Source organism: Magnolia sinica, chromosome 3, assembly GCF_029962835.1.
Source record: "Magnolia sinica isolate HGM2019 chromosome 3, MsV1, whole genome shotgun sequence".
Classification (NCBI taxonomy): Eukaryota; Viridiplantae; Streptophyta; class Magnoliopsida; order Magnoliales; family Magnoliaceae; genus Magnolia; species Magnolia sinica.
Window position 1 is genome coordinate 43,607,896 of NC_080575.1, and position 17,262 is coordinate 43,625,157.

The following is a 17,262-nucleotide window of genomic DNA, read 5'->3' on the forward strand; positions in this document are numbered from 1 at the left end:
TCTACTGGTCATATTCCTCCTCACTGTCACTCTCTAGGGGCACTACTTCTACTTGCCCATCAATAAGGAATACTTTGGTGCCCTCTTTCGTGACACACTGGTGGGCAAAGTGACCAAACCCCTGACACCTAAAACACCTAGTTGCCCCACTTCCACGTGAGCTAGACCTGACAATTTCTTTACCCTTATCATCCTTGGGCCTGGACTAAGAACTGTTGTAAGGTTTGTTTTGGTATCCAGTGTGAGGTTTAGCCCCAGAGGGGTTGGCCTTAGCACTAGAATCGCGAAAGTCAAACCGCCTTCCCACAAATGCTTTGAGGTATTGCTCAACGTCTAACACTACTTGATACAACTGTTCAATAGTGTATGTCTTTGGCAAGCAATTCTCTCATAATGTCAGGACGGAAGCCCGTTTTAAAACGAGTAAGGGTAAGTATGGAGTCCTCATCAACCTCGCAACGGGTCAAGTACTCTTCAAACTTCTCAATATATTCAGCAACACTCATGGAACCCTGTCGAAGAGACTATCATTCCTCAATCAACCATAAGCGATAAGAAAAATGAAGGTACTTCTCCTTAAGCGTTTCTTTCATTTCTCCCCAATGGACTATTGAGGGCTCCCTCGCTCTTTCTTTCTTTCGCTCTATTGTCGCCCAAAACCTCTTTGCTTGGCCCACAAGCTTCATCTTGGCGAATCAGACTCGACAAGCATCCGACATGTAATACCACTCAAAATAGTGGTTCAAATCCGCCAACAAGTCTAAAAGGGTTTTAGGGTTCAAGTGGCTATCAAACGTAGGGGCATCTACTCTAACTCCCTTAAGGAGTTGCGCATCTGGGTCATATTGATCATGATGTCCCTCGCGGGGTGGGTGCACAAGTGCGCGCTCATGACGAATTCCTTCGCCACCTCCAGTCCTTGGTCTAACCTCCTTATCACCTGCATGAGATTGTGCATCTTCCCCAATGGTGGGGTTTGCCCGAGCGGAGGTCTCTAGTTGGGTAGCGCGCACATTAAACTGCTCAAAGCGTTGGTCCATACGTTGTTCCAAGCGCTTACCCAAAGACTCAAACTGTTGGGTCAACTTGTTCACCGATTCTTGCAATTGCTCTATGTTTAGTGTAGGGTACAAGCCAAAACCATTACTCGTACGTGTGGGCATACAACTACTAACTCAAGGACCTTCTACTATGACTATATGCGCCTAGATGGGACTAAATACTCCTATAGGACTCTATATGGGTAAAACGACACTATACTACTCAATTTTCAACAACCTACCTATCCAAAGAATCTGTCAACAGAAAATCCAGCAAAGAGATATTGGGGATTTTCTAATAGCAAAAAATTTAGCAGCTTATATCAGAAGTTATAGACCTCTAAACAGCTTTATATGATGATACTTAATGCATAACGGACACAAATAAACTAACCCTATGCATGCAATGCATTCCCCTACAAGAACCATAGGCTTTGATACCAAATTGGATGCAGGAAATGAAATTCAAATATGATGTGCAAAATTTTCAGGCTTTAAATCACGTTAGTTCAAAAACAATTACACAAAATTCCATATCCCACACAAAAGTTCAAACATTCAATCAAGGGGAATCTATGCGGGTCCAAGCCTACACATGTTAGGGCTGGATCAATAAAAATTATGGACCAAACAACACTCAAAGGGAAGTAAATTCATCTACACACGCACAGAAATATGTCCCCAATCCAAGGGATTCACAAGTTTCAATCCGGAGAACCCTAGGGTTAGGAAAAAAGGGGCAAATAAATTGAAATTAATGCAATCTAGGGTTAGGGTTACGGAAAATAAGCAAGAGAGGAATGGAGGGGAAAAACTAGACCCGGCGACAGTCCATGCGCGTGGACAGCCCCGAACTCGGAAACTGACTTCTTGAGTCTAGTCAGCCAGGGGAGGGCTCCAAAACTTCCGATTTTCAGGCCGATCCGATATACGGTCTGTGCGTGGTGCTCCGCCGAAGTTTCAGCCCTCCTACAGGGCCAGATTCTTGAATTCTGTTGTAAAGAGGAAACTGCTACAATAGAGGATGGATTTGAAGCGTAGATGATTGTACGAGGAGAAATATGAATGGTAGAAGGTGAGGGTGAATCAGGATAGGTGTGGCTTCACGCCACGGTAGACAGCCTTTCGAGGAAGGGAGGGTTTCACACCCAATTGAATCTCCACAACTCAGGAATTTAGAGGAGCAAAAAAACGCATAAATTTTATTAACCTTCAATGAATCAAAAAGACTGCAAGGGGTGTCTATCTATAATAAAACCCTATACCACAAAACTCGCACTATGTGGGCAACCTATTACTTGGAGATGAAGTAATAAAAAATAACAACTAATCAAAACAATCTAAACCATCGATAATGTTCCTACTAACAATAATAAGCAAAACCCAAAGTTCTAAATTAATTAGAATAGTGGGCCACGATCATGAGAACCTATGGTGGGCTTTACATGACTATCGGGCCCACTCTCAGGAACCAAAACGAAGTCCTCTAACTAGGAGGCCCTCCATGGACATCGTCATCGATCCAGATCGATGGTGGGGCCCTCCTTGCGTACGTACGTAGAGGGGGCGTGCGTGTGCGCGTGATGTTCCCATCAATAAAAGCGAAATCTATAATTTAGATCATTTTTTAAACAGTCTCACTGACACAAGTCCATAGTACAGTCTAAGATTCTAACATGATATCACAAGTCCTAACATGAACACACTAGTCCAAAACATAAAGAATTAATGTAATATACATGCATGCGCTGTGCAGCCATGCACAACGTGCAGTCAATCAATAGCAAAGAATTGAGTGAGACTAGAACCAACAGCTAAAGACAATCTTTAGGGATTAATCCTTCATATTCCAGTTTGTCAAAAGATCCCTTCCTTGAGGTAGAAACTAGATAACTCAAAAACAGTATTTTTTTAGAATTTCCAGAAGAAATGATCACGCGACCTTCAGATTTTCATCAAATCCACTGCAACTTTGCCAAAAAAATGACAAAAATAGGGCGATTCAGATCTGGTACTCATCAGGCCCAAAAAATGATGTCGTACGACGGTTGGCATCAGCCGTACAGCTCTAAGACGTTACAATCAGCACTGTAACTCATAGTTGAGAAATCGCAGGTGTTTTTCCCTGCTCTGATACTAAGAGGAAATATAGGACAAAACCTTATCAAGAGATGAAGAAGAAGAAGAGAGGAGGAGAAGAAAAAGGAATAAAAAGAGAAGCTTTGGGAAAAAACCTAAAGATGTTTCTGCCCCATTTCTAATATATTTAAAAGCAACTTTAGAAAACTACAAATAAGTCCCTATTTGTACCCATATTGTAGCAGAACCCTTCGAACCACATTTCTCAACATATATCAAGGAAGATTCACATCTGTGCACAAACAGAAAACAGAACAAATGCTAGACAAGTTAGAGAAATGCTTTATACAGGTCCAAGTGAAACAATTTGAGATCAGGGCAACAACATCATTATAGGTTCCTGAACACAGTAAATATCCTCGTGAGGCTAAACCTTTGTAACCATACTCCCATGACGCAATATGCATATTATCCGAACTGCTTAAGTCAATTCTTCCTCGAAACAAATTTGATAGTTCTCCAGCAATTGTTCTCCATGGAATCATCACCTTTCACTTGCTATCTACTCAAATAGATAAAATATCATGTGAATCTTAGTTAAAACTTAAAAAGAAAAGGAAATTTTTCTTCCAAAGTATGACCATGATTTCTAAGATTCTCAGTACATCTCAGTACCACTAGAATTTGTGACCATTTCAATTCTAATATACATGAAGAAGAAAACCATGACCCAAAAAAATGGTACACGTTGCATGTACTTCAAACTACAAATGGAAGCCAACTACTGCATTCATTAAAACAAAGAAAAATCATATCAAAAATCAAATGATTAAAGATGGACATCAAAAGGATTAATTTGTTGTTACCAGTCCTGTTGCATTTTGCAAAACCAAAAACCTCTCCCAAGAGGACTCGGAGCTTTCCGAACTGTCACTCTCTTTCCAATATGCCAGCTTCTCACAACCACTCAATTCCCACCTCAAGGAAAGAGATGACGACTTTGCAAAAGCCCTTCCAGACTTGTGAATGCCAACAGCAGCTACTCGAATAGTGCAGCCATTTGCCACAGTAATTGGAGAGATGTGAATTCTCCCTTGTCCACGATCAGCTTGAGTTGCAGACCATATAAGATCAGGCCTGCTTGCTGAATGGAAAGATCCAGATATATATATAAAAACAAGATGATTAAGAAAAAACAAAAAAACAAAAACAAAAAAAAAAAAAAAACGAAGGCACAAAAAAAGGAACCATCAAATCCACTGTTATCATAAAAGTGTACATAAATGAGAATCATGCATACCAGGCTCGTTAGCAATCAGTGTTATGGACGAAGGAAATGCACATATAAGGGATAATTCTGCATCTGCAACAGCTGGCAGTGGATGGTCATCCCCAACTAAGTTGCCACGTGAAAAGACCAGTTTCTGTGCCATGTGAGACAGGAAGCAGGCAAATGTTGCATCAAATTTCATATGGCTCATGAACAGAACACCTGATTAATAGTTAGGAAAAAAAAAATTGGCAAAGAAATACAACTTACGAAGTGTCCCAATGTTTGACATGAAATTCTGTACAACTTCTCACCACTCGAAGTCTGCTTTACAACCATCCCATCTTCAAGAGGCTTATGATCTTCAGAGAATGTTTCAACAGTTTCAATAAACTCAACCTCTTGATCCCAGCGTTCAGGACCCCCTAGAAGCCACACATCTAAGCTAGTTCCAGGAACAAGACGCAGCTCATCCAAATCTTCCAAAACCAAACCCTGAAGACCAGTTTCTGTTTTTGTCAAATCAACCCAGTAGCCACCAAATCGGTTTCCACTCCCTGCCTGACGAACAACAAGTGGGAAGTAGGCGGCTATACTTGAAGATGCTTTTAAAATAACTGGTCCATCCAAGGAATGATCAAAAGATTGCAAATCTTTGGACAGAGTTGCCTGCAGCATAGCTCGACCAGCACCAGAAGCATATAGAGATACCCATCCACATGGAGGACCATAAAGTGATTTACAGCCCACAACCTGAGGCATCATTCCAAAGGCCCACTCTTCCATTGTTGTACTGACAACTCTGAAGTGATCACTTCCAACAAGCACTTGCCACCTTACAAAGGAACTAAAGGAATCACATCTACAAAAATGGTTACCTGCAAATGCCAACATAAATTATTAAAAGAAAGAGGAAGATTAGGAATGCAAGTAAAAAGACAAAATAAACGGGAAAAAAAAAAAAAAAAAGGAATTTGCAAGTGATTTCAGGGATGTAGCAATCACCATTAGAGGTTTTCATAGTAACTGCAGCTTGAAGATACGTCCCCACAGCAGCCTCAACAGGAAAAGTTTGTAGCATAACCATAGACGAGGGAATGGAAACTTCGACAACCACCTAAGCATAGCAGAAGTCAAGATGGAGGCAAATGAATAAGGTGGACCAACATAATGAATGACGTTTTCTAAATAGAGATCAGTGCTAGGCTAAGCTGCAGGACTACCGATGAGTGGTAAATAAAATCCTATTCTGCAGTCACAAGTGTGTGTATTAGATAATGCATAAAATGCACAAAAGAAAGTAGTGAACAAAAGGCATGATTGTGAAATAAGTTTATAAATCAGTATCCGAGGCAATGGATAGGAATATTTGTCCTAACATCTCCTTCAAAACCCAGTAGATTAGGAGGGGTTATGGTAAAAGAAGTGATGCTCATCAGCAGGGAGCAGCTTATTAATGTAGACCACCACCCACTGACCTTCTTTGGCTACTTCTTTTATATCATTCACGTCCTAGACTTTGTCTAGCCAGGCTGCTTGGCAAGAGCCGCTTCTACTAATACTAGGTAATTGTCCTCAAGAAGTTGGAGCTCCCTTGATGCAGGACAATTAACCACTTGCTCCAAAAGCTCAAACTGATAGAGTGTGGCGAATTAATCCATTTATCTCATAGCCTAGGCCCCACATCACATGGGTTAGGACCTCAGCCAAACACCCCTCGTGGGCCCCAAATCACATGGGTACCGCCTCACACGAGCCACCCGATCACACAGGTGGGGCCCGCCTCTCACAAGCCACCCGCCTCACACGGGCCGCCCACCCCGAGTGTGCCCTTGCATCCCACGGGCAACCCCACTCAAGCCCGGTGTGAAAATGCCCCTGCATTATCCCTCCATAGGGCCATGATCTACCTCATGGATCTCCCTCTTCCTACTCGCCTCGCATCCTGAAGCAACCACGCTATCCTTTGGAAAATGGACAAGACAGCATGATCAGAAATGATCAACATTAATGTGCGTTAACTGGTGGTGAGCCTCCTTCATTGCCTCCGAGGTTCCTAGTCATCTGCCATAAAACTACATCACAGTGTAATCCAAGCCATCACTATGATGCCCTCCGCATCCGCATAGAGCTCGTCATTAAAGACACCAAGCTCCTTGATGAGGACATCCGAGCACCATACCAGAGGAGGGTTGAGCCAATCTCCTTATGGCTAGACGCCATTACATGAGGCCTACTTGGCCCAATTCACATTCCTAGCCACGTTGAAGACCCAACGTGCATGTTGAAAGTGCCCTTGATTGTCAATTAACGTGAAGTCTGAGTCTTAAGAGTCAAGTGAGCCCCAATGAAGATACAAGGCTGAGGACTCACCAAGTTGGAAGGCTCAAGCGCAAAGCAAAGGTAATCTAAGCCTCACAAACCTAGCCAAACCCTCCACTAAAAACCCCAAAACATGGACCATACTTGACCAAAAACATCTAGGAAAATCCCTTGGTAAGTATGTTAGAAGTTTAAGTTAGTAGCAAATGGAGTTAAAAGATAATCTGAAAATTCTGTTACTTTCGATTTCATCGAAGACAGCTCGATGATATTGAGAATGAGCCTTAAGAATCCAGCAACCAAACTGAATTATTTTGGAAATTTTCAATGGCATCGAACCCACTTCGATGTCATCGCAAATGGCTCAAAACACTCCAACGAGTTTTCAAGGTAAATCCAGATATCTTCGATGACATCAAAACTTAAGTTTCGATGACATCAAAACTTAAGTTTCGATGACATCGAAGATAGGTTCGATGACATTGCAAGTGAACTCATTTGGTCCAATGAACTTTCAAGTCAAATCCAGTTATCTTCGATGACATCGAGACTCAAATTTCGATGACATCGAAGGTTTGTTTAATGTCATCGTAAATGGACCCAGTTAATCCAACAACCTCAAGTGATTTAAATGCCAAATTCCGATGGCATCGAAGGTCTCCTTCGATGACATAGAAGGACACTCAATGACATCAAGCAGAAACTTCCAACAACTATTTGAACATCTTGTTGCATGGTTCGATGTAATCGAAGGAAGTTCGATGACATCGAAGGAAACTTCGATGACATCGAAGACCCTCCGATGACATCGAACCTGTCAGTTTTCCGCCCGTTTTATAAAGGGGTTACTCTTGGGTTTCTCGGTGAGAATAGAAGAGAGTTTTGAGAGAGTTATTGCAGCACTAAATAACCGTCCTCTCAAACCCTCTTTCCTCGTAAGGTTCATCATTCAATCCATTCTTAAAGGCAATCATTGTGACATTCATTGCTTGGATTGAACTATGAACTCCGGCATTCATTGATGATCCGGCAACTCTCCTTAAAGGCAAATCTATAGGTTGGATACATTAAATGCTTAGCTTGGGAATCCCTTCTAGCTCATAAAGACCCATCATTAACTAGATAGGATTTACCCAACACCCTTGTCCTACCAACCTCGGCATTAACGTTGGAGCATCTACAATCGATCGTGGTTCAAGGGAGCTGAAGACGCTTCATCAACTTGGAAGATCTTCATCATTTGTGTTGAATGGGGCTCACTCGCTTTTAGGTAAGTACTCGAGTCCATCTTGTGTCTGAAAACCTTTCCTTGTGTAGGATTGGGATTCAGAGTTTGTCATTCCTCAAACTCACCAAGTCCTTTCATAGGCCTCCGACGGGAGAATACGTATAGTGTCCTTGTGTAGGACTGTTTTGTAGTTCTTGTGTAGAACTTGTGTGTGCCTTGTGTAGGCAACTCAGTAACCTTGGGTAGGTTGTGAAGGTTTATAGTTAACCACATTTAAAACCATTTAATGGTGAAATCCGGCACACTCTAGGAGAGAGTGGGTCAACCAGGAGTGGAGTAGACACGTAGCCAAACCACTATACATCGTTATGTTGTGGTGAATGCCTTGCTTTATGTTTTGTGTTAATTGATTGTCATCCATGCTTTATTCAATTTCTGCACAATACATGTTAGATAAAATGCCACTTCGATGTATGTCGCAATCCTAATTTTGTTTGAGCACTTGTTTTTGTTTGATCATCTCTACTTAATTGTTTAGAAGTAAGAGTTTGCAAAACGAGTAATTAAAATTTTGAAAAGTCCTATTCACCCCCCTCTAGGACGTTTGGACATATCTCTAAGCTTCACTTATAGAAGTTTACCTGCAATTTCACATGTCCATGCATCTTTGAAGACCCCACACTGGGAAGATGCACGTGGGTTGCATATAGGAGCTTGATGGACACATCAAACTGCTGGATTGGGTGGACATGATATTCGGATCATTGGGTCATCATCGGACATCTTGATCGTGGACCCCAATGGGCCACGAAATAGTTTAATTGTTTAGATTGTTTACATGCTTCGTTATTTTTGGTATACCTTATATTTGTGTTGAGATTAGGGAGTTAGGTACAAGTTTTAATTTATTAAGCGTCTTTATGTTGAGAATCTTATCTGAGAGCATCTTTTTGTAAAAGGTCTTTTCTGATACTATAAAAGAGAAAGATGGGTGTGTGAAGCCCAAATGCCATTATTGGGGGGGGGGAGAAGCTTTGTATTTTCTCTTCTTGTTGTGATCTGAAGAATAGTCCATGTGATTTAAAGAATAGTCCATGTGATTTGGAGATTGGGTGTGATGTGATTCCAATCCCCATTCAACGGAGGTACGAGGTTTCCATCTATCGTCTTCCTTCTCTCTTCATTTCTATTCAAAAGAGATATTTTCTCAAAAATTTCACCTCTCATCTTCCCTTCCTATCCAAGACCATCCAAATCATCCTTTTCTTCAACTTTTCATCATCCAACTTCAACCCCAACCGAAATTAACCATTAAGGACCCAAAAACCCTAGCCAACGACCCACACGTACGAGCCTCTAGGCTGACCGTATGGACAACCGCTCAATCCATTGATTTTGCCCTTGCTACCCCCATCAAAACCCATTGATTCCCCATCCATAACCCTACCACAAACCCTAGATCTCCAATTTCCTATTTTCGTCAATTTCTAAAAACCATAATTCCAAAATTCTCAATTCCCATGAACCCTAATTTTTCAAATTTCAGATTTTCCCCTTCCTAACCCTAAACATAAAACCTAAAAATATGTCCCTTGAGTGTGGAACGTGCCTATGCTAAATTGGAAGTTTTATCCTTCCATCAGACCTAGTTTTAATTTAGTTATGTGATTTTTTAGCATGCAAGCATGTGATTTAGGTTAAATCATATTTTATTTCCTATTGTTTACTCTTAATTACTTGGTGGGTTAGTATCTTTTGTTAATTGAATTACTTTATGGACTCTTTCATAATCTCCACATTGCATGCTAGCATCAAATCATGTCCTGCATCACTCCTTCATGAGCTAGAACCTTTCTTAAATCGACCCATGAAGCTTCACCAGGTTTACATTCCCAGCCTCAGGTACCAAACCAATCACCATTCTAGAAGCCTTCTTCGGTTCTTCCCAAACTCAGCTACTAGAGCTAAGAAACAATCATGACATGGATGGGGAGGGTGGACAACTAGCTCCCACTCATCGTTGACCATGTCATCCACAATCGTGAAAGCTAAGCATGAGCGGCATAGCAAGTTTCAGAGTCTCACATGCCACCATCAAGAGAGCCCTCAACACCTCGCCCTCTTACAGCAGTGCAAGTCGACTAAAATAATGTTGGTTCACTTCCTCCCCCTCATCAGGTGCATTGAGAAGGGCCACCACCTTGGAACTAACCTATACGGAAGGAGGCAAAAGGGCCTCAATTGATAGAATAATGGGCAGGTAAATAAAGATGCACTTGCTATTGGAGTAGCAATAAGGAAGCAAACCTACAATGCAACCACAGACTAGCAAGTCCCGGCATAAAATGAAGCTGCACATCAATCACAAGCAGGGTGGCAAGGGTGTAAGCCAATCATATTCAACATTTTTTAATAAACCGCACTAGTCCAATTCAAAATCCAAGCCAAAACCATCCTAGGAACTGCCTATTGCAACTCTAGTCACAGGGCATGCTTTAGATAGCCCTCTAATCAATCCTGAAAAGTAATAATTGCCTGGGTCCTTCAATAGGGCCTTGTTGTTACACTTCAAGGGACACATGGTGATTTGCCCCTTTTGAGTGGGCGTAGGCTCAATAGATTGGCTCGAGGCACCAACCACTTCCCTAAGCCACGGGAACATGCTTTGGGAACAAGCCCTTTGGTAGCTTCACTCCACAGAATGGGTTAATAGCTATCAATCTAAATTCCTCAGCTTAACCAATAGTCTAGAATTGCTTGAGGCAATACTTGAAGAAACATAATAAGAAGAATGTATTTATTTTCATTTGCTATCGTATCCTGCAAAGTACCATGCTTGACTCATTTTATATTAATAATAGAGTGGTAGTCAATTTAGATCAAAACACACATTAAAACCTAATCTTTCTTCTCTTTCTCCTTTCCTCAACTTTTTTATTCGTGCTCTTCCTTTCTTCCTCCTTTCATCTTTCTCTCACCCTTTCTTGGAGGTTAGGGTCCCTATTTATAAGATAGAGGTGCAAACTTGGGTTAGAAATGTCATTTCGCTATGTTAGATGGCGATGTATAGCATCCATGGATGGAGAAAGCCTAAGGACTATCTAGGTAATCTGGTATCCAAGTGTTGCCCTAGCATGGAGAGATGGATTGCAACAAGGTAATTTGGAGATGCTTTGAGGCTCCCTTCTTTGAGATAATGGGTTTCAAGTGGAAGACACAAGGCATGATTGGATCATAGAGCCAGAGGTTGGATTATGAATGTATGGTGTAAGGGAAGCTAATAAACGTATACTAAGGTCTTCTAGAAGGTTTCTATATGTTTTAGTAAAAGTTAAGGAGCTTTTGTCAATTCTGAAATCCAAGGGGTTTTAAAGGGTAGGATGTTAAATTCACATATTTAGGGGTTATTTGGGATAGTTTTGTAAAAAGATGGGACACAAAGGGATGAAGTGCTTTTAAAGATGAGGATGCCATCTCCTCAAACCCTTAATCTTATGTTCTTCTAGGTCAACTTAGCCAAATTGGGGTAAAGGACTCAAATTTCAATTATAAACATTTGAAAATGGGATGCCACTTTCCAGTTTGTTTCCAACATAAAATCCATTTGCTTGTCAGTTTCTGCACCTTCTGGTTTTTCAATTGCATCTCAGTGCTTAAACGATGGAATTAAGCGCATTTGATCTTGTTCAAAAGCTAACTCAATGTGATACCTAAAGTTTTGGAATGTGACTAAAATTCCGACGCGTATAAAACTTGGATAAATATGTGATTCACAAACACTGTCCAAGCTGCTTCCACACACTTCCAATACTTGGTCAAAATCCAGTGCTCAGATATCAGATTTGAGTGATCAAAAATTATTCAAAAGCTAACTCAAGGGCAAAACAATGGTATAGACCTCATTGGCATTGATATCAAAAGTTCATAACATCATTATCATCATCTTCCCCATCATAATCATTATCTTATCCCAGCTATTTGGGTATCTATATTTTGATGAAGAAAATTATGAGATAAAATGTATCATTTCCATTCCTCCTGAGAATTTGGGGTTCAAGGAGATCTTATCCAGATCCTTAGCGAACTTGATACCATCGTCATTATTATCATAGCCTTTTTCCCCAGCTATTTTGCATATCACGGTTGCCTAATAAAGTTAAAAACTAAAATTTATCCTTACCATACCTACTAAGCATTTAGGTTTAAGAGGATAACTCATCCTTAGCATGCTCTATACTCGCAACTGCACTTAGATAACTGGGTGATGAGACAGTTGTAACAATACCCCACCATCTATATAAGAATCAATGATATTTCATATCAAATGAACATGGGGCATTTTAGGCTCTGCAGCAAGGGAGTTGACTATGCCGTATGACCCTTTTCCTTGCAAATCATAGACGTCAAATTGAAAAAACACAATAATGAAGCAATATCAATTAATATGGAAGTTACCTTTATTGTTTGGTTAAGTCACCAGGAGAAAACATGGAACGAGAATGACTAGTTGGCTTAAAGAACATATAAGAGTGAGCAAGAACGCTCTAAAAATAAAACTGAAAGAATGAATTTTCAGTTCTTTTTCTTCTCTTCTTTTTCCTTTTTCTTTTTTAAGAAATAAGAATTTGCACAAAGAAAATGGAAAATGGGAAGGGATTGCAATAAAAAGAAACTGACAAAAAGACCATCCATCCTAGGGAACAGGCAACGAAATACCATTTGTACAAGCACGGGCAAACTGTTCCAGTATTCATTTTTCCAATCTAATAAACTTCAGAGCCACCCAGCATCCAAATTACAGTATCAAGGGAGGACAAAGGAAGAGAATGCTGAGGAGCATAAACATCCATCAAATCAATCTATAGATCTAACTAATCAAACATTTTCTAGGTGGGGCAGGGCAACCACAATGAATAAGCATAATGTTACTAAAATGTCAATACCTCATCGTAATTCAGAGAATCAAAAAGTGTTGCAACTTTAATAATAGCTCGCCCAGGCCCATTTGCCCTGACAAACCCAGCAGCAGATACTGACACGGTGGCCGTGTCAGAAGAAAACCATTTATAATCTTTCGACGTTTTTGCACAACCTGCAATAATTAGTAGAATCCAAGTCCATCAATAGAATCAATTACTTTGAAACATTGAACTCAAGATTATCTACCTCCTGTAGCTGTTAGCTCAATTTCTTGAGAAACACCAGGGGCCCAAGGAAGGTGAATGGTTTGAGATTGGTTGTTTGTTTCACCCATGCTAATTTTGACTCGATTGCAAACCATAATTTCTTGAAGAACCTTGAGAACCTAGAAAAGAATACCAGCTGTAATAAGCAGTGTGCAGTAGCTTAAATTGTACTGAAATCACAAGAGAACCCCAGAAGCTTGCTAGACATAACGAGCACATTATTTCTGCACGCCAAACATGATGTACCAGCCAAAATTTCTGAGAAAAAATATGATATACCAGCCAAAAAAAAAAAAATCCCACCTCTGCTTTTTGCATGTCCCCACAATGATAGGTAAGAGAAGCAGCTAAACTTCCTAGACCCTGAGAAGTTGCCTTGATTAATCTAGAAACCCGCCAACCATGCTTAGCAGATATGTCATCTGGCACCAGGAATGTACTCCAATGCACAGAATCATTGTACTGCAAGTTAACATCAGCATTCTGCCAAGTAGTGAAGCTAAATTTTAGGTTAAAAGGAAAAGCAATTGCTGATAAACAATTTCAAAATTCAGATGCAGAATAAAATAATAAACAGTTGATCAAGCATCTCCCAAATTAGAGTAAAATGAATCTGCCCCAAAATGAAACCTGAACATAATCCATAGATTGATTACTGATCACCAGAAGGTCTAAAAACATATCTGAGAGAGAGGGAGAGAGAGAGAGTAATATAAGTTATAGTAAATTGTGGCAAGGGAAGGGTATGTTCTTTACAAAAATAAGCATTGAAGTAAAAGAAGCTCTTTTAGTGAAAATCATAAAGAAAGAAATAACTGAGAACATTGTTAAAGACATTGATATAGGTCTACACGCAACTCAAAAGTCAAGACAGGTTAAAATTTGTATTACACTGCTTATTAATCAATTGTCTGAGTCAATAACGCTGTTTGGATAAGAAATTGAATGAAGTTGTGCCCAAGCCCTTACACACCAGATACAGCGGCACTGTTTGCTAGCACTTTCCCTGCGAAATCAAGATGTTGGAAAATTTCCATTTGTCAATGTAATTTTTTGCCCAGAAAACACTAGTAAATGATACCAAGAATCTGACGCAGAGGGCATGGGATCTACCAAAATCACAATTGACCTTGATTCCACTTTTTTGGAATTTTCTGTCCAAAACAGATCATAAAATCCAGTTCATCCATTCGCACGCGTGCAAGAGGTCCAAAGGTGGACCCAAAACTTTGACCGTGAAAAGGACCACAAAGCATATGAACTGTTTCTGTATTGAATGAATGGAATTGAGTACAAACAAGGGTATGGTATTTATAGGCTTCTTAAATGTACCTTGGAAGTTTCTAGAGATCGTCTCAAGCTTTTGTACAAGACCCTAGAGATCCTGGACATCTTCTCAATCTTAGCTACAAGATCTACATAGAACACATGAACGCCCTCATATTATAGAGGCAGAGCTGCAACGCATCGACCCCGATTTGCTCAAGAGATATAGGAGTTCACTTTCGCCAGTGGCGAATTCTTCCTACCCGGGGAGAATTGATACCGACATCAGTGGTGCACCATTTAGAGTGCACCAGAGGAGAAGGTGTCGCCGACAGAGTACCGAAGCGGAGGAGTTGATGTGGATGGACGTTGGGTCCATCGGACCCATTTTCTGACGCGCTACGAGTGCAGGAGCGGCATGAACGCACTCTGACCATAGATCCATGGGTCAGATTTCACACCCTACCACACAGGTGTTTTAATTTTAGGCATTTTTTTGTTCTTTTCCTTATTTCAGGGGCTTTATTGGACTTTCTTTACTTTTCGTCTTTTTTTGTTATTTTTCTTGTTTTCAGGGGCTTTAGTGCACTTTTACTTTTTCCATAGCATATATATACGTTGTGAGAAACCTCATTTTCATTATTATTGAATGAATAGAAATTCGTCTCTTTTCTTCCTCTTTATTTAAGAGATTAGGGTTTCAAGATTGGCCCTTTGGTGTTGAGGATTCCACCTCGATTTCAGGTTTCCTTCTTTCTATATCTTCGAGGTGCAGGAAAAGGTAAGAATCATCTTCCTTCTTTTTTTTACGACAAAGGACCCATACTTTCTTCATCTCGAACCCTTCGTTCTTCGCCCCTTTCGTTCCTCTCTGAATACCCCCTTTCTAGTTTGAACAGAAAAGAGGAATGGTTAGTTAGTAGAATCAGATCTAAACTTAACCGTGGACTGACTTATACTAGATCTGGGATATCCTCATATCCCTAAGTCCTCCCCTTTTACTGTTTATGTGACCTTATGTTAAGGGGCGTGATCCTGACGGAATAACCTCATCTTTGTGATGAGATTTACCTAATCCCTTTGATTGGAAAGGGTTAGTTAATTGGTGTATTTATTTGAATATTCTTTAACCTAATTATACATGCATCTAGGGTTAGGTCATCACATGTCCCTGCATCAAATTTGGTATCAGAGAACAGTTTTAGCGTAGGTCAGTTTATTGTCAATCCGTCTTTGTAGTAAAAAACTTCTACAGAAACCTTAAACCAAATTTTAAAAATCGTTTAGGTTTCGGGCGCTCCGCCCCGAACCCCAAGAAGGGGCGCGCTGCCCCCTCCACCCCCGGCGAGCTGACCGCGCAGCTCGACCGGCATGATCGCTCTGCGTAGGGGGCATATTTTGTTGAGTTTAGTCAGACCTTTTTCCCGGGTTTTGTTGAATCCCCATATAGATCTAGGCCATATAGGGTAGTTGTATTGCATTGGTATCATTGTTTTAGCCCTTTCTTGAACATATATCTAGGACCATTCATTCGTCATTCCTAGTATATGCCCACGCACACTGGTCGTGGGTTCGGTCTCCATTATACCATGGACTCTGATCAATTTACCAAGGCTATGGAGGGCCTAACTAAGAGAATGGATCAACAATTTCGAACCTTTAAGGGATAATATCGCGTAACAGTTTGCACATCAAGATGGTAGGTTCACGCGTCTAGAGGAGAGAGTTGTGCGTCTAGAGGCTGGTATTCCAACCGCCACTATAGGTGGAGCCCAGGCGACCCCCGACACTGGGGTTGTCGATCAGTCCCAAGTTGTGGGCCTTGATCCGCCTAGGGATGGTTTGGGCACAGACCAGGCCCATGGGCCTGGCAACAGACACAATGGGGTGTATCCATTACCACCCACACACAATCGTGATCTTGCTCTCCCCGCCCAATGGGAGGGCCATGATGGGGTGCATCGTCAGCACCCCCAGAGATATCATGAGCACGAGGACCCTATTTCTAGGGTCATGAAGGGCATCAAGGTTGACGCTCCCAGTTTTGATGGAAGATTGGACCTCAAAGTTTTTTTTGCCTGGTTAGCAGACATGGACCACTTCTTTTAATGGCACAGTTTGTCAGACCCACGACGAGTCGGGTTCGCCAAGATGAAATTAGTGGGCCAAGCAAAACTATATTGGGGGAATGTGGAGCGTCGCCGTGAGCGATCTGGAGAGGGGTCAGTTCTCTTTTGGATAGATGAAAGAATTGTTGCGAGAGAAGTACGTTCCCCTTTCTTACAGGTAGAGGTTGTTGGATCAATGGCACATTTTGCGCCAAGGATCCATGACGGTGACGGAATACATCGTCAAGTTCGATGAATATATGATGAGGTGCGATTTGGATGAGGACCCTGTTGTGCTTCTCTCCCATTTCCGTATGGGCCTCAGGCCTGAGCTTCGGCGGGAGCTCACGATTCACATGGTCACCAGTCTGGAACATGCTTACTAGGTGGTGCAAGAACTGGAGCACTGTGTGCGCCAGTCCAATGTGAGGGGGATTGATTTTCGACCACCACAACGGTAGCTCCGTAGGGAGCGGGACCCCAGATCGGAATTCAACCCAGAGTTCAACCTAGTACCCAGCCAATCAACAGAAATCGAAGTAATAATATAGTTGAACCAAGTACTAGGCCCACAATGCCAGGGCAGTGCTACCGTTGTGGTGGCATGGGCGCATTGCCTTTGTTTCCGAACACCCCATAGAAGAAGAAGTGGTAGATAAAGTTGATGGTGACCAGGGCAATGAGGAGATCATTATCCCCTCCCTTTACCCGGCTAGTGATGTCGAGGATGATACTGTGGAGACTATACCACTTGTTATTAGTA

General features: G+C 41.3%; 1 protein-coding gene across 3 annotated transcripts in view; it reads right to left on the reverse strand.

The window, feature by feature from the left end:
* The window catches only part of LOC131239858 (nuclear pore complex protein GP210), a 157,053-nt gene that overhangs the window by 105,457 nt on the left and 34,334 nt on the right, over positions 1-17,262 (reverse strand). For all 3 annotated transcript variants that reach the window (XR_009168445.1, XM_058237748.1, XM_058237749.1), the window contains exons 6-12: positions 13,429-13,608; positions 13,106-13,244; positions 12,883-13,031; positions 5,395-5,506; positions 4,660-5,267; positions 4,420-4,543; positions 3,986-4,263 (exon numbers count right to left, since the gene is read on the reverse strand). Coding sequence is in view for 2 of the 3 variants with exons in the window: in XM_058237748.1 (XP_058093731.1) it covers positions 3,986-4,263; positions 4,420-4,543; positions 4,660-5,267; positions 5,395-5,506; positions 12,883-13,031; positions 13,106-13,244; positions 13,429-13,608 (1,590 nt within the window). In the remaining variant the exon portion in view is untranslated. The remainder of the gene's footprint in view (positions 1-3,985; positions 4,264-4,419; positions 4,544-4,659; positions 5,268-5,394; positions 5,507-12,882; positions 13,032-13,105; positions 13,245-13,428; positions 13,609-17,262) is intronic.